Source organism: Colossoma macropomum, unplaced genomic scaffold (genome assembly GCF_904425465.1).
Source record: "Colossoma macropomum unplaced genomic scaffold, Colossoma_macropomum, whole genome shotgun sequence".
Lineage (NCBI taxonomy): Eukaryota > Metazoa > Chordata > Actinopteri > Characiformes > Serrasalmidae > Colossoma > Colossoma macropomum.
This window is the reverse complement of record NW_023494797.1, coordinates 14063783-14090767: the sequence shown is the minus strand read 5'-3', so window position 1 is coordinate 14090767 and position 26985 is coordinate 14063783. Positions and strand designations below refer to the sequence as shown.

Here is a 26985-nt window from a genome sequence, read left to right as displayed (position 1 = left end):
TATATCCAAACACATACCTGACATACTTTTAATTCCATTGACAAGTCCTCGTCCCGTGTTGTGACTTGACCTGGACACATCATCCTCTATGTCCTTCTTCTTCAGAGAGGTGGTGCGAGGAGATGAGTCCTTTGACGGGGACCTTTTATGTCTGGCATCAGCCTTCCTGGCTGGAGACTTTGACTTGCCTGATTTACGCAGGCCCTTTGCCTTGGGATCTTTCTTGAGGGATTTGTCAGTGAGGCTGGACAGTGCCTCTGGGTCTACCATGCATACGTCAGGATGAGGGGGATAAGGTGCCGGATCCATCATGGGTGAGGGCAGTGGATCGTGGTTTTTCTCTGAAGACCTAGATGAATAATGTTTTCCCCCATAGGCTCCAGATGACTTATCTACAGGGAGGTAATCTGCATCCTCATCAGATTCCACATTGCCTTCGGCTGTGATGGACGGACACTCTTCAGTTCCTGGTGGAACGTCAGAATCTGTCTGCGAGGGCAGTGATTCGCTGACAGAGGTCGGGGGCGTGTCCTCTCCAGCTAGGCCCATATCTGCAGCTGCTGCTCCAGAGAGGTGCTGCGATTCGCTATCCTCCCTATGAGAATGATGGTGAGGTTGGTTGTGGTACCTTGTCTTGCCTGAAGGCTGCTGCTGATCAGTGTCCTGGCTTCTTTCTTCCTCATCGTCCTCGTCACTGGATAGCTGGCAAAGGTTTGGGTTGATGAATGATGGGGAGGTGTCTCCTTTCCTCTGCTTGTACTCTGAGGATGAGTAACCTGGTGAAGCTGAAGAGGAGAAGGGGCTGGCACCCATACACACGTCAGGAGGATGATCCGAGTCATCCCTCCTGCCTGGGTCTTCTTTATAGTAGGAGGATGGAAAAGACTGATCCGTAGATGCGAGGGAAAGAGGACGGGGTGGGTGCTCAGGTTCCGTTTCCTCTTCTTCTTCATACTCATCCTCATGGCGATAGTGAGGAGGTGAAGCCCCTGGGTAGACGCCTCTTTGCTGCAACATTTCCCATTCAAATGGACTCCTAACCTTGCCGGCTTCAAATTCCTCACTTTTCACTTCGGTTTTTGACAGGCTTGATGTTAGCTTACTTACTCCACCAAAGGCGTCTGGTGCCGTCATGCTAATTTCTGCAGGACCATTTGCAGTATCTGGCTTTGTAGGCTGTGGTGCTGAAGAAGTATAGGTAAGCACATCTGGGAGTGCGCCTACCTTACTGGCAGATGTGTCCATGGCTAGTTTTTCCGTCAAGGAAAAAGGACTATCTTTCTTGTCTGCTGGGGCTGTGAATGGCGATCTTTGGTACTGTAGTTTGTCTTGTTCTGTTTCGCACATGTAATCATCTTCCTCCTCTTCGCTACTCTCTGTATCTTCGTAATACTTTTTCTCAGGGACATCGGCATGAGGCGGTAAAGAAGTGCCAAACAAAGCTTTCGTCAAGGGGTCCTTCTCGGCGGCCTGGGACAGAGGCCCAGTAGCACCGTATTCAGCCTGCAAATTTGTATCATCCCCCCATTCTGGCTTGTAGAAGCATGCACCCTGGGGACCCTTGTCCAAAGCACCACTGGCAGAGCCGGTAAGTTCTTCCCTCTTATCATCTGCAGAGGGGACTGAGTGAGAAGGGAAGGGCTTGATCTCTTCAAAAGGCGACAATGGAGAAAACCTCGCAAGGCTAGAGGTGGACTCAGCTGTGGTGGTGGCTGGAGTCAGCTTCTCTGACACTTCTAAATATTCATCTTTGATTAGCCCACCGGAACTGGAGAAGGGTGAATCCATCACAAGGGAATGTTCGTCCTTGAAGGACGAATATTCATATCCAGCACTGGCAGGAGTCTCTAGCTCGTCTACAAACTGGCGGCTGGTAGAGAGAGAGGCAGAAGCAGAGGAAGAGTGGCTGTAGGAGGAGGAGGAAGAGTAGGCCGTGGCTGTTGCAGTTGCATAATTGAAGCCTGGTGAGACTGAGTCTCCAGGCTTTTTGGTTAAAACGTCTGGTGTTTTTTGCTTCTCAAATTCAAGATCTTTCTCATCATGATGGTATTTATCGTCACTTGGCTTTGTGGAGAGAGGTAAGTAAGACTGGTCATAGCTGTCATCTTTTTTTGCCTTCTCTTCAAACTTGGTGGATGGGAAAGAATCTTTCTCCTTACCGTAAGAATATTCATACCCACAGGAATATTCTGTCATCTGGCTGCCGGAGAATAGAGATGAGGCTTCATCTTTAGCCACTTTGAATGTTTCCTCAGGGCTCTTGTGGCTCCCAGTGGGTTCAAATGGAGCAGGGGCTGGGGGTTTGCCATAACTGTCAGTGCTAAAGCCATAGTCTTGTAAGGGGTCCCTCTTTTCCTCCTTGAATTCAGGAGGCACTGTGCAGGTAGCACCACCAAATTGGCTGAATTCTTTCTCTGATCTGTCTTTCGCACCCTTCTCCTGGTCACTATCACTGACACGTCTTCCATACATCTCGTCATCATCCTCATCTTCTTCTTCTTCCTCCTCCTCCTCCTCCTCTTCATCATCATCCTCCTCACCATGTGCTAGCATCTTCATGTCTTTTGCAGTTGCTCCTTTCACATCACCAAAAGACTGAGCTACCGCAGGACTACTAGTTACTGTGGAAAAGCCAGAAGCGGTGAAGTCATCTAGATAATCGCCTGATGCTGCTGCACTCACTTCTGTCTTTCCACTGACAGTGGGCTGACCAAACTTAATAGAAAAGGGGTCTTTTTCTGGCAGGAAGGAATGTGAGGATTTTTCAGCCATCTCTGGTTCAGCTTTAGCCAAACTGTCTGTAGATTTCTCTTCTGAAACGTCACCCATATATGATGCCCCATATGTGGTTTTTGGTTCACTGAATAATGATGAAGACCCTTCCTTTAGAGGAGATTCTTTAAAATCTGACATCTTTGTAGTTTCCATTAAGCTGGCACTAAATGTGCTATCTTTTTTCTCTGTGTCCTCCAGGACGCCATCATCCTCATCAAATTTGTCCATGAAGTCCTTTGGTACATTAGGAGAGTATGAACTATCCACTGAACTAGATTTACTGTCATATACATCGGAATATGTAAAACTCTTACCAACATAAGGTGTATCTTGCCTTATTTCCCGCACATATTCTTCCTTATGACCCTTCTCACACTCAGGGAAGGAGTACAAGTTGAAGTGTACACTTTTATCGCTGTCTTTGGAGGTCACTGTTGTGTCATCTGTCTCTGAGAATGACACATCTTTTTTGCCTTGGCCTACTGACATTGAATCTAACTTGCCCTGAGGCTCTTTTACACTCGAGTAAGTGCAATCTTCAGCTTCACTATCTTCCTCCTCCTCAAAGCCGAGCATCTGGGGTTTGCGTTCCTTATCCAAATGGGTCACGTCCTGTGGTTTCTGTTGCGTCTCTGCTTCCTCTTTCTCTTTTCCAAATAGCTTCTCCTCTTTTAGAGACTGTGGCTCGCATGTATATTCCTCATCCAGGAATGTGCTCTCCCTCTCTTCTTTGTATTTAGTTTTACTGCAGGTCTTAAAATCTTGCTTCTTATAATAGTCATCTTCCTCTTCTTCTTCTTCTTCCTCTTCCTCCTCCTCTTCTTCTTCACCTGAATCATCAAACGTTGCCCTTGTGCTTGAAAAGCCCTTTTTGAATGGGTCATCTTCATCCTCCATTATTTTCACAGATGCTGTCTTCTTATTAGCATCGCTTAATGGCACTGTCTCATGTTTTGCAAACATTTGAACGTCATGTATGTCTTCTTTCTCCAAAGTTATGGACTTCGGTGCCTTCTCCTCAGTAGGGGAGTAACCACTGCTAGTAGGACCTGACTGTGTAGGTGAGGCCATTCTCATGGTGCTATCATCTGGACTCAGACATCTCTCTTCTGGTTCTGAAGTTCCACTTGTTTCTGGTGTGCTGGAGAAGAAGGGTGCAGAAGGTACAGGTTTCTCAACAACTTCTGCTTTGGTGGGCTCATCCTGAGCAACAGGAGCCACTTTTTCATCCTTCGATTGCGGGATAGGTGAGGACAGAGGTGCAGTTGGGGAGGGGGACTTATCAAAAGCTTGCTCTTGGTCTTGCATTGCAGCGGATGCATAACCTTCATGCAGTTTTCCGAGAGGCACGTCAACATTTGGCGTCTGGTCTTCATCCTCTTCTTCATCTTCATCATCATCTTCATGGGCCTGAGTGGTGGGCTTGACGGTAGCTTCCAGTTCTGGAACAATAGGCTGGTACTCTTCTGATGGAGGTGACTTAAAGCACTTGTCTTCTTCTAAAGATGATGTTGGAGAGATTGTGCCAGCTGAGTGTAAATACTCCTTTCCTTCTGTGCGACTAGATGATGGTATACTGTTAACAGTGTCCAAGAACAAGGAGCTTTTCCCTGCATCCTCAGTAGGAGGTGCTGTCACAGATGCAATAGACTGATCTTCAGTGACAGATGTGGCGAATGAGGATAATTTATCATACTCTGTAATGGAGGTGGCTGAGGATATATGTTCCTCTTCAGCCAATGGTGCGGCAATAATATTGGTGGCAAAAGCTGATAAAGCTGTCTCTTGGCCCACGCTACTTTCTTTAGCTGTTAGATCAGATGGAACAGATATTGATGGGGGTTTCATCTCTTTTACACCATGAATGGTGTCAAACGAGCCAGGCGCATCAGGGACGGAAATGTCATAAGAGCCGACATCATAACTGAGATGAGGGATCCTATCTTCTGCATCTTCATGTATCTCCTCATCTGAAATGGTCTGTTCAGTCTCCGAATATCCTGGAATGGTCTCGTCTTGGATGAAAGAGATGTGCTCGGTGGCTCCAGCAGGTTTAACTAATTTAGTCTCGCTCTCTTTGGCGTCCCAGTCCTTGTCGAGTTTTTCTTTCTTGGCTGCCTCATACTTGTATTTCAGCTCGTCCTCATGAACTATATCCTCGGCTTCCTCCAGCTCAGCCTTCTCAATGACATCCTCTTCCTCCTCACTGTCACTCTTTTTTGTTTTCTTTTCAAAATCCTCTTCTTTCACCTTCGTTTCTTGCCATTTCTTCTCATCTGCCTTCCCAGTGTCATCTGAAACTTTTGTTGTTTTGGTCTCTATGTTGTATTCCTCCTCATTGTCTTCTTCTGTACCAGCACCTTCATCCTCAAATTTCTCTAAACTCTTTGTTGGGGATTTACTTGGCTTTCCTTCATATAGTTTTTTTTCCTCATGAGGCGATTCAGTCTCAGCATCAGTAGTGGTTATTCCTTCGTCAGGGGACTCAATATGAGGGACCTTTGCATCAGGAAAAGCTGTAGGTTGAAGATTTGGAAGCACTTTGCTCTCAGAAAGCTCTTCTTGTCTCAGTGCTTCAAAGTCCTTGGTAAGGTCTTCTGGGGATGAGACCAGGGATCTGTCGTTTTCCTGTTTCTCCTTTGAAACCTGTTGAGCGGCAGGCCTGTTCTCTTGCTCTTTGACTGCTTTTGTTTTTTCCGTCTTCGGCTTTGCCTGAACCTTTGCTTTATTCAGGGTCTTTCTGACCTCAGGTGTGAAAGGCTTCAAATCAGGCTTAGTGATTTTCCTTAACTCTGGCTTACTTGCATCAGTCTTCTTTTCTTCTTTCATTTTGGATTCTTTATTGTCATCTTTCCTAAGAGATTTCACTTCCCTCTTTTCTTTCTTAATCTCTGTCTTTTCTTTATCTTTCTTTTCCTCCATTTTAGATGTCTTATCTTTGTCATGCTTTTTAGGAGATTTCTCTCTCAGCAATTTCTTTTTCTCTTGCTTCACTGTATCTTTTGTATCTGTTTGGGCTTTCACAGATTTAGGTTTAGGAACACTCTCCTTCAATTTCTTCGGCTTCTTTTCGACTTTGTTCTCCTTTACAGAGTCGCTCTTTGACTCAGTGTCTTCGTTTGCCTCTTTTTTGCTTGCTTTAGTAGTGGCATGCATTTTGGGCGAAGATTTAAGACTTTCCTTGCTATCGGTCCTCGGCTTCAGTTTAGTTTGTTTAATGACTGGAGGGGGAGCCCCGGATGATATGTCTTTTTGAGTCGCAACAGGATAACGCAAAAAGTCAAGATGTCGTAGCTTTTCCAGGCCCTCGAAAATTTTGTTCTGTGGGGCATTTCCGGGAAACAGCACCCTCACTATCTTTTCAGTAGGGCCAGCGGGAACCCAGACAACAAGGGCCGTTACTGATGTGAGGTATGGAACAGAAATTTCTCCCTCTTTTCCATTCGCCAAGATGATGCCAGTCTTAGCCTTACTGTTACCTGCCCACTTCTGCATGAAGAACTGCATTTCCTTACTGTCCTTGACAGGGTTCAGGATGTACATGTCTAACTTGCCGACACCCAGCTTGTGAAAAAGTGTGACAGGCTCAATTGTGTTGCTAACAACACGATACAGAGGCTCAGGCCTGATTCCCAACTTGGTGAGGTACTGCAAGGTCAATGAGGCCTCCTCGATACTCCTCTTCACTTTCAGTGTTGGTTCTGACATCTTTAGCTTGTCTGGAACGTTGAAGAACACCACACCAAGCTCGGGTGAGATCAGGTTTTTCATCCAGTCCCCATAAGCATTGGAGCCTTGGGATTGTTCCTCCTCTTGCTCTGCAATTTTCCTCTGCAACAGTCCATTTATCCCAGCGAGATTGTCTGCTCCAATGTGGGTAAGTAGAATGGAATCAATCCGATCCAAGTGTCGCACCAGCTTCCAGAAGCAAGACTTTCGGTCTGAGCCACCATCAATCAGAATATTGAAGCCGTTGACCGCGAACAGGGCCGAATCACCTCTGCCTCCAGGGAAGATGTAGCAGCATGGCTTGGACAACTTCAGGAACCCCCCTGAGGTGGGAGGCTCCAGCAGCTCGAAGGGGGAAGGGACATCCACCGTCTCAGAGACATATTCTGTAAATTCTGTCACGCCCTCCATCTCAGGCAGCACAGGCTCAGGGTTCAGTCGAATGTCCAGCAGGTACTGCTCCTGGTTGAGCTCCAGGGAGCTCCAGGCCCCCTCTGCTGCACAGCACACAGTCAGACACCCTCGCTCGCCTGGATGTGACTGGCTCAGGAAGTCTTTAATCTAGAAAAAAGGGGAAAAAGAAAAAAAATGGTCTAATAGATTAACGTGCAACATACTTCTTTACTGAATTAACCCCTCATAGGTTTTATATGTGGGAGCACACTTCGATTTATCACGCTTAACTACACAACTCACATGATTAAACCTAAAAATGAATAAGGGAATAATAATTAGGGATGCACCATGATCTAGATATCATAGCTGTGTTGACATCTAAATGATTAAAACTGTATCAGCATTGGACAGATGTTTAGATTTGACTGATATTTCAAACCAATATTTAATGATGTATTTGTTGAACTTTAGAAAAGCAAAACATTTAGGCAACATTGAGCTACGGTGCTAAAGCATCCTTTATTCATTTTATTCATAAAAGCACTGGCCCACAATTACCTTTTACCTTTACCTTTTACCTTTGCCATTCCCATGTCAGTGCCTCATAAACAATAAGCCTGTGATTTAAAGATTTGTGTAAATACAATATATGCTTACTCTTTGACTTGTGATGATGTCAGAGAAATTCTTCCAGCCAAAGACACCACTTTGTAGGATGATGTCACCACCTTGTTCAGTGCTCTGACCGCCTAGGACCAATAACTTGTGTTGGGCTGAATCACAGAGCAGTGTTCTGATCTGTTTGAGAGAATAAAAAGGAAGCAGGTGTTTTTAGCACTTATTATTCAGGCTGTGACTTTGTAGCGTAAATATTACAACTCTGTAAGAGAAGCTTGTAAAGCTTTACGTATAAACCACTATTATTACCTCTATCGCAATATTGTCCTCAGATGGATTCACCAACACAACTGTCTCAAGGACATCACTCTTGTACTGCAGAAGTCTTTGTCCTGCAGAAGGGAAACAGACATTTAAATGGGGAATTCCAAAACATCTGCATTATTAAATGGATAAGATGTAAACAAAGTCAGAATAGTTTGATGTGAAATGCTTCACTTAAAAAACGTATAGAGTAAGAATTGTTCACAGTGGTGGTGATGGGAACCAGATGTCTGAAGAGTTTTATGCCTCTAAAAGCTCCCTCACATAAAGTTACTACATGAAATGGTTATGAATATGCTGCTTGGAATTTGTGTCACGTATTCATCTGACCCTGCGCTCATGAAAGACTCGAATGACTGGGACACTTTACTCCTCAGTGGACTCACATGAGGTGAGTTTCCTCACCAACACCAACCAATCTCTGTTCTCCCTCGCCTGAATATTGATATGCCTCACCTGAATCTGATTATGACGTCTTGTTTAGTTAGTATATAAGCCCGGGCTTGTATTGTAGATGTTTGTAAGATATTGCTTCTTCTAAAGACCTACTGAGCAATTTTCTTGTATTTTTGTTTATCCCGTGTACCATTTCTTTTGCCTGTTTTTCTGCTTTCTGCCTTTTGTCTTTTCCCATTTGGATTTTTTGTTTGGATCACCTTTGTTATGTACATTCGGATGTTTCTGGTTTTGACCTTGGGTTGTTTTTTGACTATGTCTCTCTTGAACCCCAGTAACCAGCACCCGCCTGACCAGTCTGGTTGTGTTACAATTTGTGCCCTAAAATGTACTTTTTGTAAAGAAAACTTTTTTTCTTTTTTCAATTTTACCATCATCAGCATTATATATAAATACTCATAAGACAGATGTAGGTTCAATGGTGGTTTTGAACAGTAAATAAAATACTTGTGTTGTAGACATTGTGACCCCTGGTTCCTATCACCACCACTGTAAAAAAATCTGTGTTGGCAGGTTTCTCAACAATTAACAATTTCTCATCAAACCACTCTGACTGACTTTGTTTACATCTTATTGACTGAATTATATAAAAAAAAAATTATATGTGGAAATCTCTTTTAATGAACAATTTCAAAAAGACAAGCATACATTTGTCTTGGATACACAATTGATGCAGCTGCAGCATAAGGCGATATCCTGGAAAGCAAGTATATTAAAGCTATAGTGGAATTTATTGGGAACAAAAATGTTGTTTCTACTGTATTTTTTATTGCACCCCTGCTGTGCAACACCTCCCTAATCTTCTGGCAGAGCAGTCTTTTAAATTACATGCAACCAAAACAATGTTGCAAAGCTCCTGCATGCAAATCTATTGGCTGTTGCCATGGAGACGGCGAACGAGCGAATGATTGCCGCCAGCCGCGTTACACTGACCCAGTCTTGGAGCTGCGCGACGCATTGCAGCATTTCTGCGAGGGGGGGGGGTGGGTTAAAAAAAAGCAGCCCACCCCTCTGCTGCATATGAAAATGCAAGGGAACAGGAGCATCATGCAGAGACATCCAGGTGCCACATCATGCTATATTAAGCATTAATCTCTCATTGGCTGCATGAAAGACAGAGATACATAACAGCTCTTTCCATAGGGTGTGGGTAATTTCCACTGCAGTCAGGGAGGAGCACGGGCATTGGGTCTTAAATAACAGACAGATGATTTGCCAGGGCTTTTCTCACTCTCGCAGCAGCTTAACACACATAAGAACCTCACATAATTAGCATTTCAGAGTTGGATATGTTGCTGGGTAAAACAGGGCAACGCAAGAATGGGTAGAGAATAATTGTGTTAAACAAAGTCAGTTTAAACAAAATATAGCCAAATATGATAGAAGCTTCTCCATCCAATGGCCGTTATGTTGCTTTAAACTGTCCGGGCATCAAGTGCAATGAATTTACTGTAAATCTCAGTGAGGACAAGAGGCATGCTCTTGTATAACAGTTAGCACTCTAGTGCACTGTTGAAAATGAGAAAGCTGGCGTCTCTTGAGTATTTCCAACAGATAAGCATCTTTAATTGCATCATTTTGGTTAGGAGCTCTTTCCCAAAAGAGAGGTCCCCTTGAGGGAAAATGGGCACATAATTTCCAGACTAACCCTGCCTTTTACTAGGCTCACTTTCATAACAGCTTCAAAATGCCTTGATTTAGGGGACACTTTGTCAATCTGACAAACAATGTTTAATGCATAAGTGCTGTGCCTGAGGTATTGTCGATATGACCTTCAAATGTGCTGTCGAGGAAAACGGGGATAATGGTATATAGGGTCAAAAGAGACAGTCCGAGTGACATTGCACATTCAGACTCATAACACTTTGGAAACTGCTTTGAATTGAAGTTACTTCAAATGTGTACATCATTTCCACACTGAAGGGTCCATATCCTACATTTTGTCTTGCATTTTGTTTTTCTCCCCTAAGGTCCAGTAACAATGTTTGTGTGGTTTTACGTTCCAAAATCGGTCATAATTCATTTTTAAATGACTACTTTCCAACCTCTGTTTATTTAGAACTAAACAGGCTGTTTTCGTTACTGTGCTTATAACACTGATATATGTAATGGCCTGCAGGCTGCTGCATATATGTAAACAAGCTGTTTTTTGTGACATCACAAAACCAACGAATTCAAAATGGATTGTTTTTGCAGCTTAGTATATATGGGCCGTATGGACTGTAGAGTGAATGGTACATTTTGAAACATTAACAATCTTTGCACAATACATGAAATGTATTTATTTAACCCCTTAACAAGCCATGGGCCCGCCGGCAGACCCAAAGTATTATTACACACTTCTATAACCTATGATAAGCTCCATTATTTTGCATTGAAGTCCCTGTAGTTACTGACTAATAAGCCTTTTTATTCATAAACCGGGTGGAATTCTGTGACATGGGATCTTTAATATTTAGTCACTACGAATATGTAGCACATATATAAATGAGCTGGTTCATCACATACATTTAATCTGGGCAGTTTTTCAGTTGTTTCTATATATGGACTCAATGTACTGCATAGTGGTAGTTCTTTAAATGTTGACACTGCCTAAATTTTGACTTACAAAAAATTGGGTTTCATTTAAAATATCACAACTCAAATAACACAATTATTGTCAAAAGAACATCTTTTACTCGTGGAAATTATGTAAATTCAAAGCATTAGTGTAGAATACAAAATAAGACAATAGAAGCTAAACAAGAAACTAGGGGTGGGTGATACAGCATATATGCAGAAAGTGTGGGGGGGTGATACAGCTTATAAATATGCTGAAATATGCATATTAATATGCGTTAATCGTCAAAAAATTTTACGATACACAATATGTAACAGAAAAAGGGCCAGCACTGCCACATTTCATAAAACACTACAGAAACTATGAATGATTTGCATTCAGCATGTAAGTACTGACGATATTCATAACATGCTCAAAAAAGCATATCGTGGCATATGATAATTTATCACAATAATGACAAATATCATCATATTAACCACCCCTATATTTACTTTTGAAATGAAGTGTTGTTTCTGTATGCACAACGACCCATTTTATGTGTCTATGCATAGTAAACATGCACAGCATGGTTCAGTTGTTTCCTTCCATGCATTACTTTAAATATAGAGTACAGCCTCCAGAGAAGCCATGTAGACCTAAAGACCCACATTAGCATGTGACAACGCTGACAACGTGACCAAAACACACTACAGCATGAGGCTCTTCCCTCCTGCGCAGTGGATTACACTCCTCTTGTAGGCATATTGTACTGGAGCTGACAGTTAACCCAGAGCTTGGGTCATTTAAACTTCTGCTCCACTGCACGTCTCCCCAGTGTATTAAAAAGGAGGGAAAAAAGATTCTCAGTCTGAACTCCATAGCATAATGCTTCATATTTATTGGGAGAGATGTGGGTTATGACAGGTGAAATGGAACCGCACTGGAAACAAACTCATCTTTGTACTGGACTATAACTGAATGCCTTTGTGACTCTGAAATTTAACATAGTTTAGAATACCTGCCAGAAAAGATACTGAATATGAGTATCTGCATGTAGACAATGCCATTTGGTTATTAATTAAATCCCAATGATGGGAAACCTGACAGTTACTGTCAGTCCAAGAAGAAATCAGAGTATAATTACTTTTTAAGCCTGCTGCTTTCTGCCATGTATCTAAGCCTTATTTGAATTTCTACTCTGATAATGTGTGTATTTAAACATATACATATACATACTGAAAATATCTGCATCTGTTTGGGAAAAATGTCCAAAAACTAATAAATAGTGAATAAATCATTCTAGAGGGAGAATTTGTGTAAAGAAACTGTGTTAGCTGTGAGTGACAGATTAAACCACAAACGCAGGGATAAATCCATCTCAATCTGCCAATGCTGTCTTGGGATTGAATGCTAAGACAACACAACAGCATTTCAGCAGCTGTTCAGGCAAGAAAAACTTCACAATTTATGACAGCAGTTAGTGACTTATATGGACAGTCTGATGAAATTGATTTGTTTTAACCCCTTAAAGAGAAATTACAACATTTTTCCCCAACCTTCTGCATATTCCTGCATGGTTTAATATCAAACGGTTCATTGTAGAGAAACATACTCAGATTTATTTACAGTGATGGTGACAGGAACCGGGGTCACAATGTCTACAACGCAAATATACCCATTTTATTTATATCCAAAATGATATGTTTCTATGTCATATTGATAATGGTAAAATAATAAGTTTTCTTTTAGGCTCCTATTTTGTGCCACAACACTCTGCATGTTCCTCTCCACAGTGAATATGTTTCAGGTCTAAACTTCATCTCAGATATCAGGTAACATGTAATAACTTTTTGTGAGGCAGCTTTTAGAGTTAATAAATGCCTTGGACATCTGGTTCCTATCACCACCACTGTGAACAATTCTGACTTGTTAACAACTCTAGGTCTATTATTCAGTCATTAAAGCCCATATTATTCAGTCAGGTTAAGAAGTATTATTCATTAACCACGTCTAAGCTAAAAAAAGGCATGTATTTACAACAGTGAGCAAGTCTGGAATCACTCACAGTTCCTTGGAGGTTGAGGGGTTACCTTAAGTGTAGAGACCTTTAATGTCACACTGGAGCTCTAAGGCTAACACCGCTAACATGCTGTGTAAGCTTTCTTAGCTAATTGGTTTTCTCTCCACACGGGCAGCGGTGGTCTTCCCAGCGTGAACTGAGGTAACAAAGGGTACGTTCCTGTTACATTTTGTATACATGCCATAATTTCTGGTCAGAATTGTTCAAAGGTCACAAGATCTGCAAGCAGGCTAATTCGCTTATTTGCTAATTTTCACACAACCATTTTCCAGAAGGTAACTGTGCAAACTTTCTGACCCAAATTTCTGCAATTTCTGACCAAAAACATCAACATCTTCTACAATTTGTAAAATAGGTAGACTATGATGTAAATGCTTTGTATAAACCCTGCTGAAAAAGGACCATTAGAACCCATTACGCTTAAAACCTATGGTTTTGTTTTCTAATTGGAATTGGCTTCATGGCAGGGAAGTAGTGAAGTACAACATCCTGACTTTTATATAGGCAAAGTATATCTGTTCATTGCCATCGCGTTAAAGGATAAACATCATGCTAAATGCTAAACAACGTTAGCTTCAGTCGCTTTCCAGTGGAGGGGAATTTGTGCCAAATTAAAAAAGCAATCAGTACAGTGGGAAAATGTGAAATGCAATGCATACTTGACATTAATTCATACAGAATATGTGCCAGAAGGAAAAACAAAACCTCTATTTCATCATTTTCACATACATGCAGATTTGCATTTAAAATTAGAAAAGCTGAGCTTTGTGTCAGAATTGAATACACTCAACCTTGACATGTAATGAAGGCACAGCTACTGTTTTCTACCATGCAGTACTTTAAACAATGCTAAATCCATGTAATCAATCTTTTATCTTTTATATCAGAACATTTTCTACATGTTCTTTTTTTTTTTAAATCGCTGCTGTCGGAAGAAAACAGGAGAAGGAGAAAACATTCATAGTTTTGAATAGAAGTTAATGGTTTCTTTGGAATGATTTCTTTCCAAGCACTTTTGGAGCATTTCTGGTGGTCCGTTCATTATGAAATGGCACATTGTAAAGGTCAGCTGGCATTTTCCAATTTTGTAAAAAAGTGCAAAAACGAGAAAACAGAAGATACAAGGTTTTCTTCCAACAGCAGTGAAATGCAATCTTTTCTGTGCCCTGCATTTCACTGTTTTGGCTGCAGTTCACTGAGGAAAGTTCATTTGAATTACAAAAAAGAAGTCAAACAACATGAAAACATTGTAATAGAGGTTTTGCTTTTCATTTTGGCACCTTTTCCGCATGTCACCGACAGAAAGGTAATGTAACGTGTGCATTGTATTCCACTGTTATGACTGCATCTCAATGAGGCAAAGTACTGCACAGTGGAAAGCAATACAGCCGTGTCTTCATTACATTTCAAGGTGGATTGTGTTCAGTTCTGACACACATTCTGCATTTCATTTTTTAAATGCAAATCCTCATGTATTGTTTTTCAATTAAGATGTCAAGTGATGTGAAAACAATACAACTGTGGTTTTGTTTTTTTTATTTTGGCATGTATTCAGCATGTCTCTATGGAAAAAAATATATAGGCCTAGTATGTCATGTGCATTGCATTTCAGTTTTGTCTACCGCAGTTATTGTTTTTCGGTTTTGCACGAATTCCTCTCCAAACCAAAGTACGAACTGAAACCCGTCTTTATTTCTGGATCCCGTTCAAAAACTGAATTTGTTCATTAAACTGTTTCTGTAACATGAGCAAACAGTAATGTAATAGTACGAGTAAATGAGTAATATATCCCTGAATAGAACGTACATTAGCTGCATTACACTAAATGCTCTCTCTCAATGCTAGATATTAGGCTGCATTATGATGAGGCTCTTTTATATCAATTCATCTGCATCCTGTCCATCACCACCACTCAGTCCTTCCTTAACATATGAGAGAAAAAAACTCAGGAAGACAGAAAATGAGATAAGATGTGGAGAAAGAGGGAGAGCGAGTGTGTCCCAGTTTTACACAGTTATCTAAGGCTTGTGCTTTAATAAACGGGGGGGGCGTCTGTCTTTAATCCTGTTAAGGCCTCTGACCACTACGCGAGAACCATCTTCTATATGCCTCCAAAACCACTGTGATGAGTTTATGTCGATCAAATGGCTTGTTAACAAGCAAGGGTGATGCTGGGAACAGAACCCATATAACAAAGGACAAACAGTGGTTGTTATGCTTATTTTTGTACTGTAATAGATCTATTATAGCCGACAGCTGAAGCAAATGAATACTGAATGGTGGCTGAGATTGTGCTAGCCGTCTTTCAGGCACAATAAATAAGTAACAAGAACAAGTAGAAGTGGGCACTGACTGGCATATGATATGCCCACACTTGGGCCTCTATGTAATGACAGACAACAGATGTAGTCTTTCCACAGATCTCAAGCATATATAGAGAAAAAAAACTCCTAAATAAGCTTAAAATACTGATTGGAGTACTTGATTCAAATACAGTTTCCACTAATCTATCTACACAATTGCTATAAGAAAGTAAACTGAAAGACAAAATTGTGCCTATGTAATATATAGTATGTATAATGGATGTAATGTATGTGGAAATTATGTACACATTTGAGCCAAGCAAATTCAATGGATTTGTTTTTACAATGTCTTTCAACCCCTTCAGGGTTAAATTGAACAAGAACTGTGTACACAGGTCAGCGTGGTGGAGTTTCTCTTCAACAGCTAATGCTCATCTGGGGGTCCGTCACACTTCTGAGCCGTGCAGCTGAGATAAGCAGACCACAGTGCTTAGAAGTTATCTTGCTAAACATCTCAAAAACAGAGATCAGCACAGAAGATATACCGCATCTAATGGCACTGTAGAATGAATGTAAAGGTCTAATAAACACCCTATCAGTGGAGGAGATTTTTGGTAGGCCTCAAAACTATTTGCATATAATAAGGTTTTGCCCCAGAATGCTCAAAAAAATGTTGAAATGGTAGAATTTAATAGCTTATGTGGGATATATTTCAGTAGCAATATGCTATATGCATCTCATCATAGGCCTGGAAATACTACCAGAGATGAGAGAGCAGCTGATGGCCTCATAGAGAGGATAAAGAAGTGGGTCAGCTGGGCATTGCCCAACATACCTTCACTATTATTAAAACGACAGTTTTACAAGACAAGCTTTACTGAGCGAACAGGTAAAGAAGCTATTTCAATCACAAAGCACGCCCTGCAAGCTTTAATGGGTTTAGGGAGCTCAACCTCAACCTGTGTTTACAACTCAAGCCATCCATCCATGCACTGCAAACACACCCACTGATAAAATATGGTAATATCCCACAAGCATTGCTCTGCACAATATCAGCTTCCCCAAGCATGCAACAAATCCGCTTTCTCTCCTGGACTCTAGTGCACACGAGATCTGACACTCCGCGCACAATGCAGCCATGCACGTTCACGACGGCGCTCAGTTCAACAGCTCGCCTTATTCAAAACCAGCAACAAATCAGACAGACAGCCCGGTGAGAAAATCACTGAGCAGCACAGAGCAACCGCCGACCGACACACCGAATAGGACCGGAACCGAGGCCGGACACGCTGCTAGTGTCATTTTAATCGCTGATCAAAATAAAGGTCACACCGTTAGCAGAAATAACAGAAGAGGGCTGAGACTCACCGCGGCCGAGGATGAAGAGTGCGCGCGCATGTGTGTATGTATGCGTGTGTCAAGCGGAGCGCGCTCACGGGCAGCCAGGACACACACGCGCGCGCGTGCGCGAGACAGGCAGCGAGTGGGCGGGACGTGTGTGTGTGTGTGTGTGTGTGTGTGTGTGTGTGTGTGTGAGAGAGAGAGAGAGAGAGAGAGAGAGAGGCGGACAGAGAGAGACCCCCCACCCTTCTGACCCCAAACACTACACGACATATTTATATTAAAAATAAAAATTCCAAACATATAATTAGTTTGTTAATTAGTATAATCATAATTGTAATGATAATAATAGGGTTAATATTATAATTGCAGTCATTAATTGGATTATTATTTGATTACTATTTGTTTTCCTGCTGTGTTGCTGTCATTTTCATTGTTATTACTACTGTTATAATGCTTTGGCAATACTGTACTTCACACAGTCATGCTAATGAAGCTGTAAGAGTGTGTGTGTGTGTGTGTGTGTGTGTGTGTGTGAGAGAGAGAGAGAGAGAGAGAGAGAGAGAGAGAAAGAGAGAGAGTGGGCGTGGCCTGTATGTAAATACGCAGGCATTACTGGGAATAATAGCAATGGCTCAATCAGTGATCAACAGCTCAGCGCATGTTTGCGAGCATATTCATTTTCACTCACATACAAATGTAAGTCAGGTCAAGCCTGCTGAAAAAGGCCATTAGAACCATTAGGATTAAAACCTGATGGTTTTGCTTTCTAATGGGAATTGGATTAATGGATCCCATTAGGAAACTATCAAATGCATCTGGAATCAGCCACCTGTTAAACCATTGGACTCATCCAACCCATCAGGAAAACACAGAATACTATAAGTGACCACTGGTCACCCTCAGGAACCAGCAGAAACTTATAATGATTTCTTTGCCTTTTTCAGCAGGGAAGCTTCTTATATCCCATTTTCTATCAAGGTATGCAAAACTAATAAATAACTAACCCTCCGTTTCTATTAACTTAGCATAACATTTTTCCACAAAAGACATATTTTTTAAGCGGTCAGTTTTTTTGTAAATGTTTTTGTAAAATTTGTAAAATGTGGTGTAAATATTGCCTCCCAAAAGCTATAGAGCATAGAATGGGGCTGCTGTTAGAAAATAAGATAGTGCTAATGGTAATGCTTAGGTTTTATGGCAAGGCCTGATAACACAACACACCTCATCTTATGAGATCATTTTACTGCTTCACACTCATAAAGGCATATTTTGTAATTCTTTTGATTGTTTTTTGCATGCTTATTGAGTAAAATGCAGAGTAAATTTTGCCTCCCAAAAGCTATGGGGAATAGAATAGGACCGCAAAACAGCTAGTGCCAATGCTAATGTTTTATGGTAAGACCTGATAACAGAACACATGTACTCTCACAGTTTTCTTGCTCCACGCTCGTTTGAATGTTGTGGGTAGTGAGGCATCACGACATGTCATTGTCTTCCATTTTCCTCCCTCTCTGGCAGAGAGACACAGATAACTGAAGCTAGTGTGGCCAAAATGCCAGCTGTCAAACTAGTGACAAATGATGATTTTATGCTAAGAACCTTTGGCCAATGCATTAAGATACTCATCAGACATAATTCACAGATAACCTGATGGACAGATGTTAGCTAACACCTTTTTTTTAAAGCTTGTACTTTTTCAAGGGCTATTTTAATAGATGCTTCACAGTACGACTGTCACAATGATTTTAGCTTACAATTAACTGCCAGATTGATTGTTTAACAATTTAGTTGTGTTTTTTAAGCACATTTAATTGTATTAACCCTTAAAATCCCAGGCTTATTGCACACTAAGGCTTATTATTCAGTAACTACAGGGACTTCAGTGCAAACTGTTGAAGCTAATATTAGGTTATAAGAGTATGTACTAAAACTTTGGGCCCACCTGACCCTTTAAGGGGTTAAAGTACAGGCCTAAAGTTGCCTGATTTGCAATCTTGCTTCCTAGCTGTCAATGCTTATTAGATCCTAATAATTTTGCAGTTATACAGTATTTGGGATTATTTGTATTAGTGTTTTTTAGTCATTATAGTGTGTTATTTATGCAGCTAGCCTAGAAATACATATGAAAAAACTACAATAGTGCTTAGTCTCACCTTTCATCTGTTCACCTAATGTCTCATGGGAAAAAGCAAGAAGACCTGTCTTTTTTAACCACGCCATGTAACCAATTATTCAGTGACAGAGAATGATCTCTGGTGGCTGGACTCAGTGAGATACCTTTGTGTGTGTGCCCTCTTCACGGTCAATAAAGTCAAAGAGGTTGACTTAAGAAGGGGGAGCAGATGGGGTTCTTGTTGTCATTCAGCTGAAGAACGCTTCTCGAGTCTACCGCTCTATAGCAGCGGAGCATGCATGCGCCAAATTTGAAGAGATGAGTGCCCTCAGGCGCCATTCCTTTCAGCTGTTTCTTCCCCTGGTTCCCTTTCCTTTAATGTGTAATCATATCCTAAGCCCTGGTGGTGAAACCACACGCCTCTTATCGATTGATTGAGCGGGAGGAGGAGAAGCAAAGGCCTGAAGCTGAGCACGTTCCCCTCCACTGAGCAGTACTTTAATATCAACATCTCTGCCCATCTGCTTTTGTAGCTAAGCCTGTATAGATTCTCACTGACGCAGCAAATGTAAGTACTACTGTACTGTGCGAAAGTCGGAGACCACCCATTTATTTAAATTCCATGTGTTGTTACTGAACAAAGAAATACAATTTGCAAATCAGACAAAGAAGTTAGAGTTGTTCTCAGAACAATAGACCGGCCAAATCCGAGTCCAGATGTGTGTTTGGGATAACTTGGACAGAGAGAAGCAGAAAATGCAAAAACAGCCTCTAAAACTTTGAAGGTGTGGAAAAAAAGTGCTGCAGATTTCTTTATAAAACTAAAAGCTAGTCTCCTGAAAAGACTGGAAGCTCCAATAAAGGTAAAAAGTGAACACATTGAATACTGAAATTATATTATAGTTAGTTGTTGAGGCATTTTAACTGGAAATTACATAAATAAAGAGCTGTCTTAAATTTTTGTACTTGATTTAGAAACATCTAATGTAGCTTGTCCATGTACAACTTGCATCAGTCATCATTCAGGACTTCATCTGTGGTCAGTTTCTGATCCAAACCAACCAAATATTATCTTGTCAGAGGTGGTCCTACGGTGGTCCCTTTCCATTGATAGGTGGGACAGAAGTAGGCTGATAAATTGTGCAGCAACACGGGCTACCTTCTGTAACTGTAAACCAACAAAGTGGACCTGTATGGTGGGTGTTTCTCACAAAATGGCCATTGACTATAGGCACAAGGTAGGTGCTTCTAATAAACTGGCAACTCAGTAATAGAGGTCCTGTCCTATGGCTGACCATGCAGATATCATTACAGTCTGCTCCGATATTGATAGAGGAAGGATAGGCAAGGCATGGCTGGATTTTAATGGACCCTAAGGACATCTGAGTCTAGCCCAGCAGCTGCGGGGTGGGGCTGGCCAAATCTGACCCAGTAACCAAACTCCATCAGTATTCCTTCTCAGCCGCAATCTCAGGCACAGACGGCCGAGAAGACAATGAGATCAGATTTATGCTAACTAAACGTAGCACATTCGTCTGGGGAAGTTTTCAGTCTGCCTGACAAATAGACAGTCATTGTAGATTCAAAACATGTCAGGGTCCTAATACGTATTCAAATTAAGGGATCAGGTCTTCAATAGCCAAAATACAAAAAGACAAATTTAGCATGGACAAAAATACACCTCAGATTCAAGCTGGAGCGTCTCAAGTGCTTGCATCTGTTAGATCTCACCCAAAATGGTATTATTACAGGATTATAAATAGCATCCCAGACAACTGTTTGAAGCAGCAGTCTGCGTGCCACACCCTCGCTGCAAGACAGGCCATACCCCCCTCCTCAATTACCTCAGCTATTTCATCCTCTAATGACAAGCCTCCTGCTGCATCAGGCTTCGGCTATAAACCTGGGCTGTATTAGCATGCTAATGTTCGGATTTAATCCCTGTTATCTGTTACTTTATGTGCCAAGAAAGGACAGTCAATATGACAATATGGCACTGCAATTACAATAAATTATGTAACAATGATCTTTTGCAGAGATGTAGTAAGGACTAATCTAATCAGCTACATGTTCTATTAAAAAGCAGTCTAAGAGGGGCTACCATAAACTGTCGACAGATTGAGTCCATCACGAGAGCATCACTGGACTTGTTTAATGGGATGTAGAGATAGTAAAATGTTGAATACAAGTTTTTTGGGAGTATTTACCTAATTTGTTCTCAATTTAGGGCCAATTCAGGGCCAAATTTCACCCCTTGCTAGGCCCCCCGCCCTGTCACACAGTGCTACCAAACTGGGAGGCTAAAAGCTAGCATGTGCTAGCCACATGAAGCACCACATCATCTTTTCAAACTTGCAACATCTTTGGACATCTCAGCATGCTTGGATTAGAACGCTGATTGCTAATTTTGCTATGTCAGCTGCGTGATAGGGGAGAGGGAGGACCATCTTAACCACCCAGAGAGAAAGAGGACAGCTGTGTGCTCCTGGACTCCCAGCTATGGATGGATGTGGCATCGCTGGGCATTAAACTCGCCGTCTCCCAACGACAGGGTGAATGTTTAGATGTCTGCACCATTCAGGAGCCCGTACTCATTGTTTTAATAGTATTTTTAAAATGGGGTATCACTGGTACATTGTGTCTGTTCCAACTTATTAAGCAGAATAGTGTCATGATATTGTAGTTTCACTAAGCCTGGCTATGTAGAGTGCTTGCAAAACCAGGAGCCCCTGTGGCTGCCTGGTATTCTGGCAACTAAATGTCCCTGTTAGAATAAGTGTAGAGTTGCAAAAGGCATTTTTTCTTGGTGTTTCTGTCGCTTGTTTAGTGTTTAATAATGTTTATCGTCATTAGGATTCCAGTAGGTTTAGTTTAGCCTCATCAGCTTCCCTAGTTTTTTTAGATCCTTAGATAACCAACAAGCACCACCTGCTGTGCTGTAGAAGGGTGCTAAATAAAAGGGCAAATACATTGGTCAATGATACTTCCTATCTATGCCTCTTCAATGCCAATACTACCATATGTTTTGCCATATTTCCCAACCCTAAGGTCAATATATCAAAATGTAACATGGTCTGTTGTACTTAATAAGCCACCGGTAGGCCCAAAGTTTTATTACACACTTCTAACCTAAAAAAAGCCCCATTAGTTTGCACTGAAGTCCCTGTAATTAATGAATAATAAGCCTTATGTAATAAGCCTGGAATGCTAAGGGGTTAACACACATACTTCCTCATCTTGTCCAACTCTGTGGCATCACGTTCATAATTCTTTCTGCAACGACTCTGCTTTGGGGTTAGCATCAGTAACCTTGCCCTTCTCAACGGGCGAGACGCTGTTTTCTGCATACTACAACAATACTCTCCGCATGAGAGCCCGGCGGGCTGGCCCTGGGGTGCGGGCTCAGGTTTCAGTGTGCGTGTAGCTGCTGTGGTGTAGGACCCTGCCCCACGATCAATGGCACCATCAGCAGGCCGGTGACGCCCAGCCTTCTGCTGATGCTCTGTGTTCACATCCAGACTGAAGAGACGTAAAGGACTGAGATCAATAACTTGCTCTGAATTATTGATAATCTCTTAAAAAAACACACACACACACACACACACACACATGCCAGCCCCTTCCGAAACCTCGCACAGACGACAGTTTCACAGCTAGACAGATCTGCAAGCTCTGCTGGTGTCTTTGCGTTTCTTGTTAATGGTAATTTTAAAGTGAGATGTTCTCAAATCTACAGCTTGTCACACAGCTCCACTTCCACGTATACTTGTGAGAATGTGATTACGCACCTCTGAAACCTATTCTTAGATTTAACAGCTTAGAAAGAGTTATTATATTTGAAACACCTATAGAAATTAGAGTGAATTTGTTTCCTATGTTTGGAAATGTGGCGTAGGCCTGTGTACATTGCAGTGTTATATTACTGCATTTAAAGCTGAAAAAAGTTAGACTTTTTTAAACATTGTGAATAAATAATTAATTATGGCCAGACTGAAGAACTTCAGACATTATATCTGAGGCCAAAAACAGTGCCACCTGCATTTATTTGCTTTCTAGTCATTAGGTACAAGTTATTCAACATATAGTACTGCAACATCAGAAAAAAGCAAGTTTAGTATAATCTCAGGTTTTTCAGCAGTTTGTGTGTCCACTCTTTGCCCTTATTACAGCTCCCATTCTATTCAGGAGACTTGTTTTTAGTTTTTCAAAGAAATCTAGAAGGCTATTTTTCCACACCTCCAAAATACTGCGTATGTTGACTATGTCCAGAAATGTGAAATGGTCTATGTACTTTGTAACATTCACATGACCTCATTTAGGGCTACCTGAAAGAATATATACTTAGAAAAAAAGGCTTATTTGTTTTAAAAAATGAATAAATAATAAAAAGCATTAACCCCTTAATCCCTTATTAATAATGAATGACATTTTTCATGATTGGCCGAACAAACCAGCACTAGACCAGCATAAACCAGCATAGTTTGTACATTGCAACTCGTCTTTACCGAGGAAGCTCCTTTATGTCCTTGGGAGTGTGTTTAGGAGGAGGGGGTGTAATGTGTACCCTCTACAGAGGTCATTATTCATCTCCCTGCCCTGTCAATTTCCTCTATTGAGTGACTATATTAAGTGCTGAATGCTCCCATAGCAGCTTGAATGTTTGAGTACTACAGCAGTCTTACAGGAGACTCCAGTGTATGGACTATTATGGGTCAACAATATGAAGGCAGAGCTTGTTTCAGTCAGTAATGGCAGCATCGCCATGAGAGCGACCACTGCAGTGAGTGATGGCGATGGTCATTAAGTTGTGGCGAGGTGCTGAAAGAATGTAATTAATTGAACAATGGCACAGGCAGCTGAGCCCATAGAGGCCATTACAGCCTCCTCCGTTTGTTCTCCGGGGAGGTAAAGAGATGTGTATGATGGTCCAGGAGCCCATCCATCTGTGTAGGTTGTAAAATCAGAGGCAGAGGTGACCACAGAGAGATCACTGAGCGGTAGTCAATACACACAGGCGATCATATTACATACCCAGTACACTGATAGCCTCTCTAAGAAAAAAAGTGCATTGCAATATATTGAATGTTGATGTTCTGTATTTTTTCATGTGGAAATTATTTTCACGCTTCATTTAATTACATTCGATGCATTCAATCCACATTTTTTCAGAATTATAAAGCAATACCCTGCCAGAAAAAACAGCATAGACCAGCATGGCTGGTCACCAGCAAAACCAGCAGATGTTGTGTTTGGAGGCTGGTATACTGGCCAACCAGCTTGATCAACTAAAACAGCACCAGACCAGCACAGACCAGCTTGGAATGCACGTTGGTCTGGGCTGGGTAGCTTGAGCGTACATGCTAATGTTGCTAACAGTTCACAGAGGCTACTGGCCACGAAGCATGTGATGCAATTTTCATAATACTTTCTATTTACTTTGTTTCATTACCAATATTAGCGTTACTAATGAACCATTCTTGTGTGTTTCTGTGATGAAATTTATTAAACTAATCCTCTTACAGTTTGAATTATGTTGCTAGCAATATTAGCATTATTTACTGAACCATTCCTGTCACTTTCCATCTGACATTTTTGTTTGAATTGATTCATGTACATAATAATGTCTGATAGTGTTTCTGTGGTAAATTTTATCAACATAAACATCTTATATTCTGTATTTAATATTGTTAGCATTATTAGCACTGCTGACTGAATCATTCCTCTGAGTGTCCAATTAACATTGTTCTTTAAATTGGTTTATGTACATATAATACATGCTGATAATGTTTCTGTGGTGAAATTTATGAACATAAACATCTTATAGTCTGTATTTAAAACTGCTAGCAATATTAGCATCACTGACTGCACAATTCAGATTATTTTCCATTTGATATTTTCCTTAAATTGATTTATTTGGAAACACAGAGTTAATGATGTAATACTGATTAGCGCTTCTGTAGTGAAATTATGAAAATTAATGTCTTCATATTCTGTATTTACAATTGCTAGCAATATTAGCATTACTGGCTGGACCATTCCTGTCAGTTTCCATTTGCCTTTTTAATTGATTTTTTTGTACATGTATTTAATAATTTGATGCTGTTTATTGTTTTAGTGGTAAATGTATGACAATACATCATATATTTAAAATAGATATAAAGATATAAAGATAAAAGACATATTTTAAAAAGATTATCCTTGGAAATCACATGCTAAGTTGGCATTATAAGATTCTACCTGTTTCAAAGCAATGATTTTTTTCTAAATTCAATCGATTCAAATTTGTCCGTGAATAAAATACATGACACCAACACAATTTTATCTTTTGGTTTATGTACATTTTGCAATAACTGGGCTGATTTTATATATTTGAATTCATTTGAATCAAGTCAGTTCAATGCATTTTCAGGGCTATACATTCTCTGTGTTACTTTGCTGTTTGCTTATATTGTTCGTCAGAAATTCTGAAGTAAAATATTCCCACTTGAGCCATGACGTCTGACTGTTATTGGATCTCTGTGAGTTTCCTTGCTGACCTTTGCTGTCATTGTGCCGCAGCGCTCTATCAGTCTCTGAGCTCAGACATCATCGAGCGGCCTGTCACCACAGCTCACCCTCACCTCCCTCTCCATACTGCGCTTTTCAGCTCCTAACAGAGGCTCAGACGGAGACACAGACAGAGAAACGGTGAGGCGCACGTCTGCCTCTCCGGTCCACTACCACACTGACTCCCTTCCACAACACATGTTATCTGTCGGAGTGTCTGACAGCAACAGTCTCACATGCGAACAGTGTTCACTCATCCAAAACCAAAGCCTGCATGCTTTAGTGCTGATTCAAATATGTACATCATTTCCACAAGATTAAATTATACACACTTATTGTCAAAAGGAAGTAAACAGAAAAACAAAGCTGTCTTAATGTAGTTTATTTTATTCAATGGAAGTGATGTACAAATTTGAATCATGTCAGTTCAGTGCAGTACTTTGCAGTGTACTTTGTAATTGCATGACAACATTTAAAGGTCATTCTGGCCCAAAACTACAACCCCAATTCCGAAGAAGTTGGGACGCTGTGTGAAATGTAAATAAATGTAAATAAAAACAGAATGAAATGATCTGCAAATCTCATAGACCCATATTTTATTCACAATAGAACATAGAACACATATCAGAACAGGCAGGCCAGTTCAGCACCCGGACTCTTCTTCTGCGAAGCCATGCTGTTGTGATGGATGCAGTATGTGGTTTAGCATTGTCTTGCTAAAATATGTAAGGCCTGCCCTGAGAGAGATGTTGTCTGGATAGGAGCAAATGTTGTTGTAATACTGTTCAGCATTGCTAGTGCCTGTCCAGATGTGTAAGCTGCCCACGCCATAGGCACTAATGCAACCCCAGACCATCAGAGATGCAGGCTTTTGAACTGTGCCATTTTGCTTCAGTCCGTTTAAATGAGCTTGGGCCCAGAGAAGACAGCAGCATTTCTGGATCGTGTTGACATATGCCTTCTTCTTTGCGTGATACAGCTTTAACTGCAAACTTTGTTCACAGACAGTGATTTCTGGAAGTGTTTTTAGAGCCCATGCAGTGATGTGCAGTACAGAATCATGCCTGTTTTTAATGCAGTGCCACCTGAAGGCCAGAAGATCACAAGCATCCAATATTGACCATTAACCTTGTCCCTTGCATACAGGGATTTCTCCAGATTATCTGAATCTTTTGATGATATTATGTACTGTAGATGGTGGGATATCCAAATTTTTTGCAATTTTTTCTGAAATTATTCCACAATTTTTAGATGCAGTTTTTGCAGATTGGTGAACCTCTGCCCATCTTTGCTTCTGAGAGATTCTGCCTCTCTAAAATTCTCTTTTTATACCCAGTCATGTGAGTTAGTTGCGAATTGCTCCTCCAGCTGTTTTTATTAGTACCACTTACTTTTCCAGCCTTTTGTTGCTCCTGTCCCAACTTTTTTGAGATGCGTTGCTGCCACCAAGTTCTAAATGAGTTATTGTTTTTCACAATATGGTAAAATGTCTCATTTTCAACATCTGACACAACTATGTGCTCTATGTTCTATTATGAATAAAATAATATGTCTATGAGTTTTGCAAATCATTGCATTCTGTTTTTATTTACATTTTACACAGCGTCACCACTTTTTTGGAATTGGGGTTGTAGAACTGAATGTGTTATTTGTCATGTTATGTACTATTCTGTAGCGAAGTATTGCATCCCTCAGTCTCATCACATTGACAGGATTCACAATTTTGTATCCTTGTTGGGTTTTCATCCATCAATGTTCTCTC

The 26985-nt window shown here is 41.0% G+C and overlaps 1 protein-coding gene across 3 annotated transcripts in view; it reads right to left on the bottom strand.

The window, feature by feature from the left end:
- Positions 1–26985, bottom strand: part of map1aa (microtubule-associated protein 1Aa) — a 50443-nt gene that overhangs the window by 6278 nt on the left and 17180 nt on the right. Inside the window, exons 1-4 of one of the 3 annotated variants that reach the window (XM_036584366.1) lie at positions 16589–16619; positions 7828–7910; positions 7558–7698; positions 18–7065 (exon numbers count right to left, since the gene is read on the bottom strand). In XM_036584366.1, the coding sequence (XP_036440259.1) occupies positions 18–6915 (6898 nt within the window). In that variant the 5' untranslated portion in view covers positions 6916–7065; positions 7558–7698; positions 7828–7910; positions 16589–16619. Of the gene's footprint in view, positions 1–17; positions 7066–7557; positions 7699–7827; positions 7911–16588; positions 16620–26985 lie in introns of those variants that run through there. The other 2 variants (XM_036584365.1, XM_036584367.1) reach the window with 2 other exon arrangements.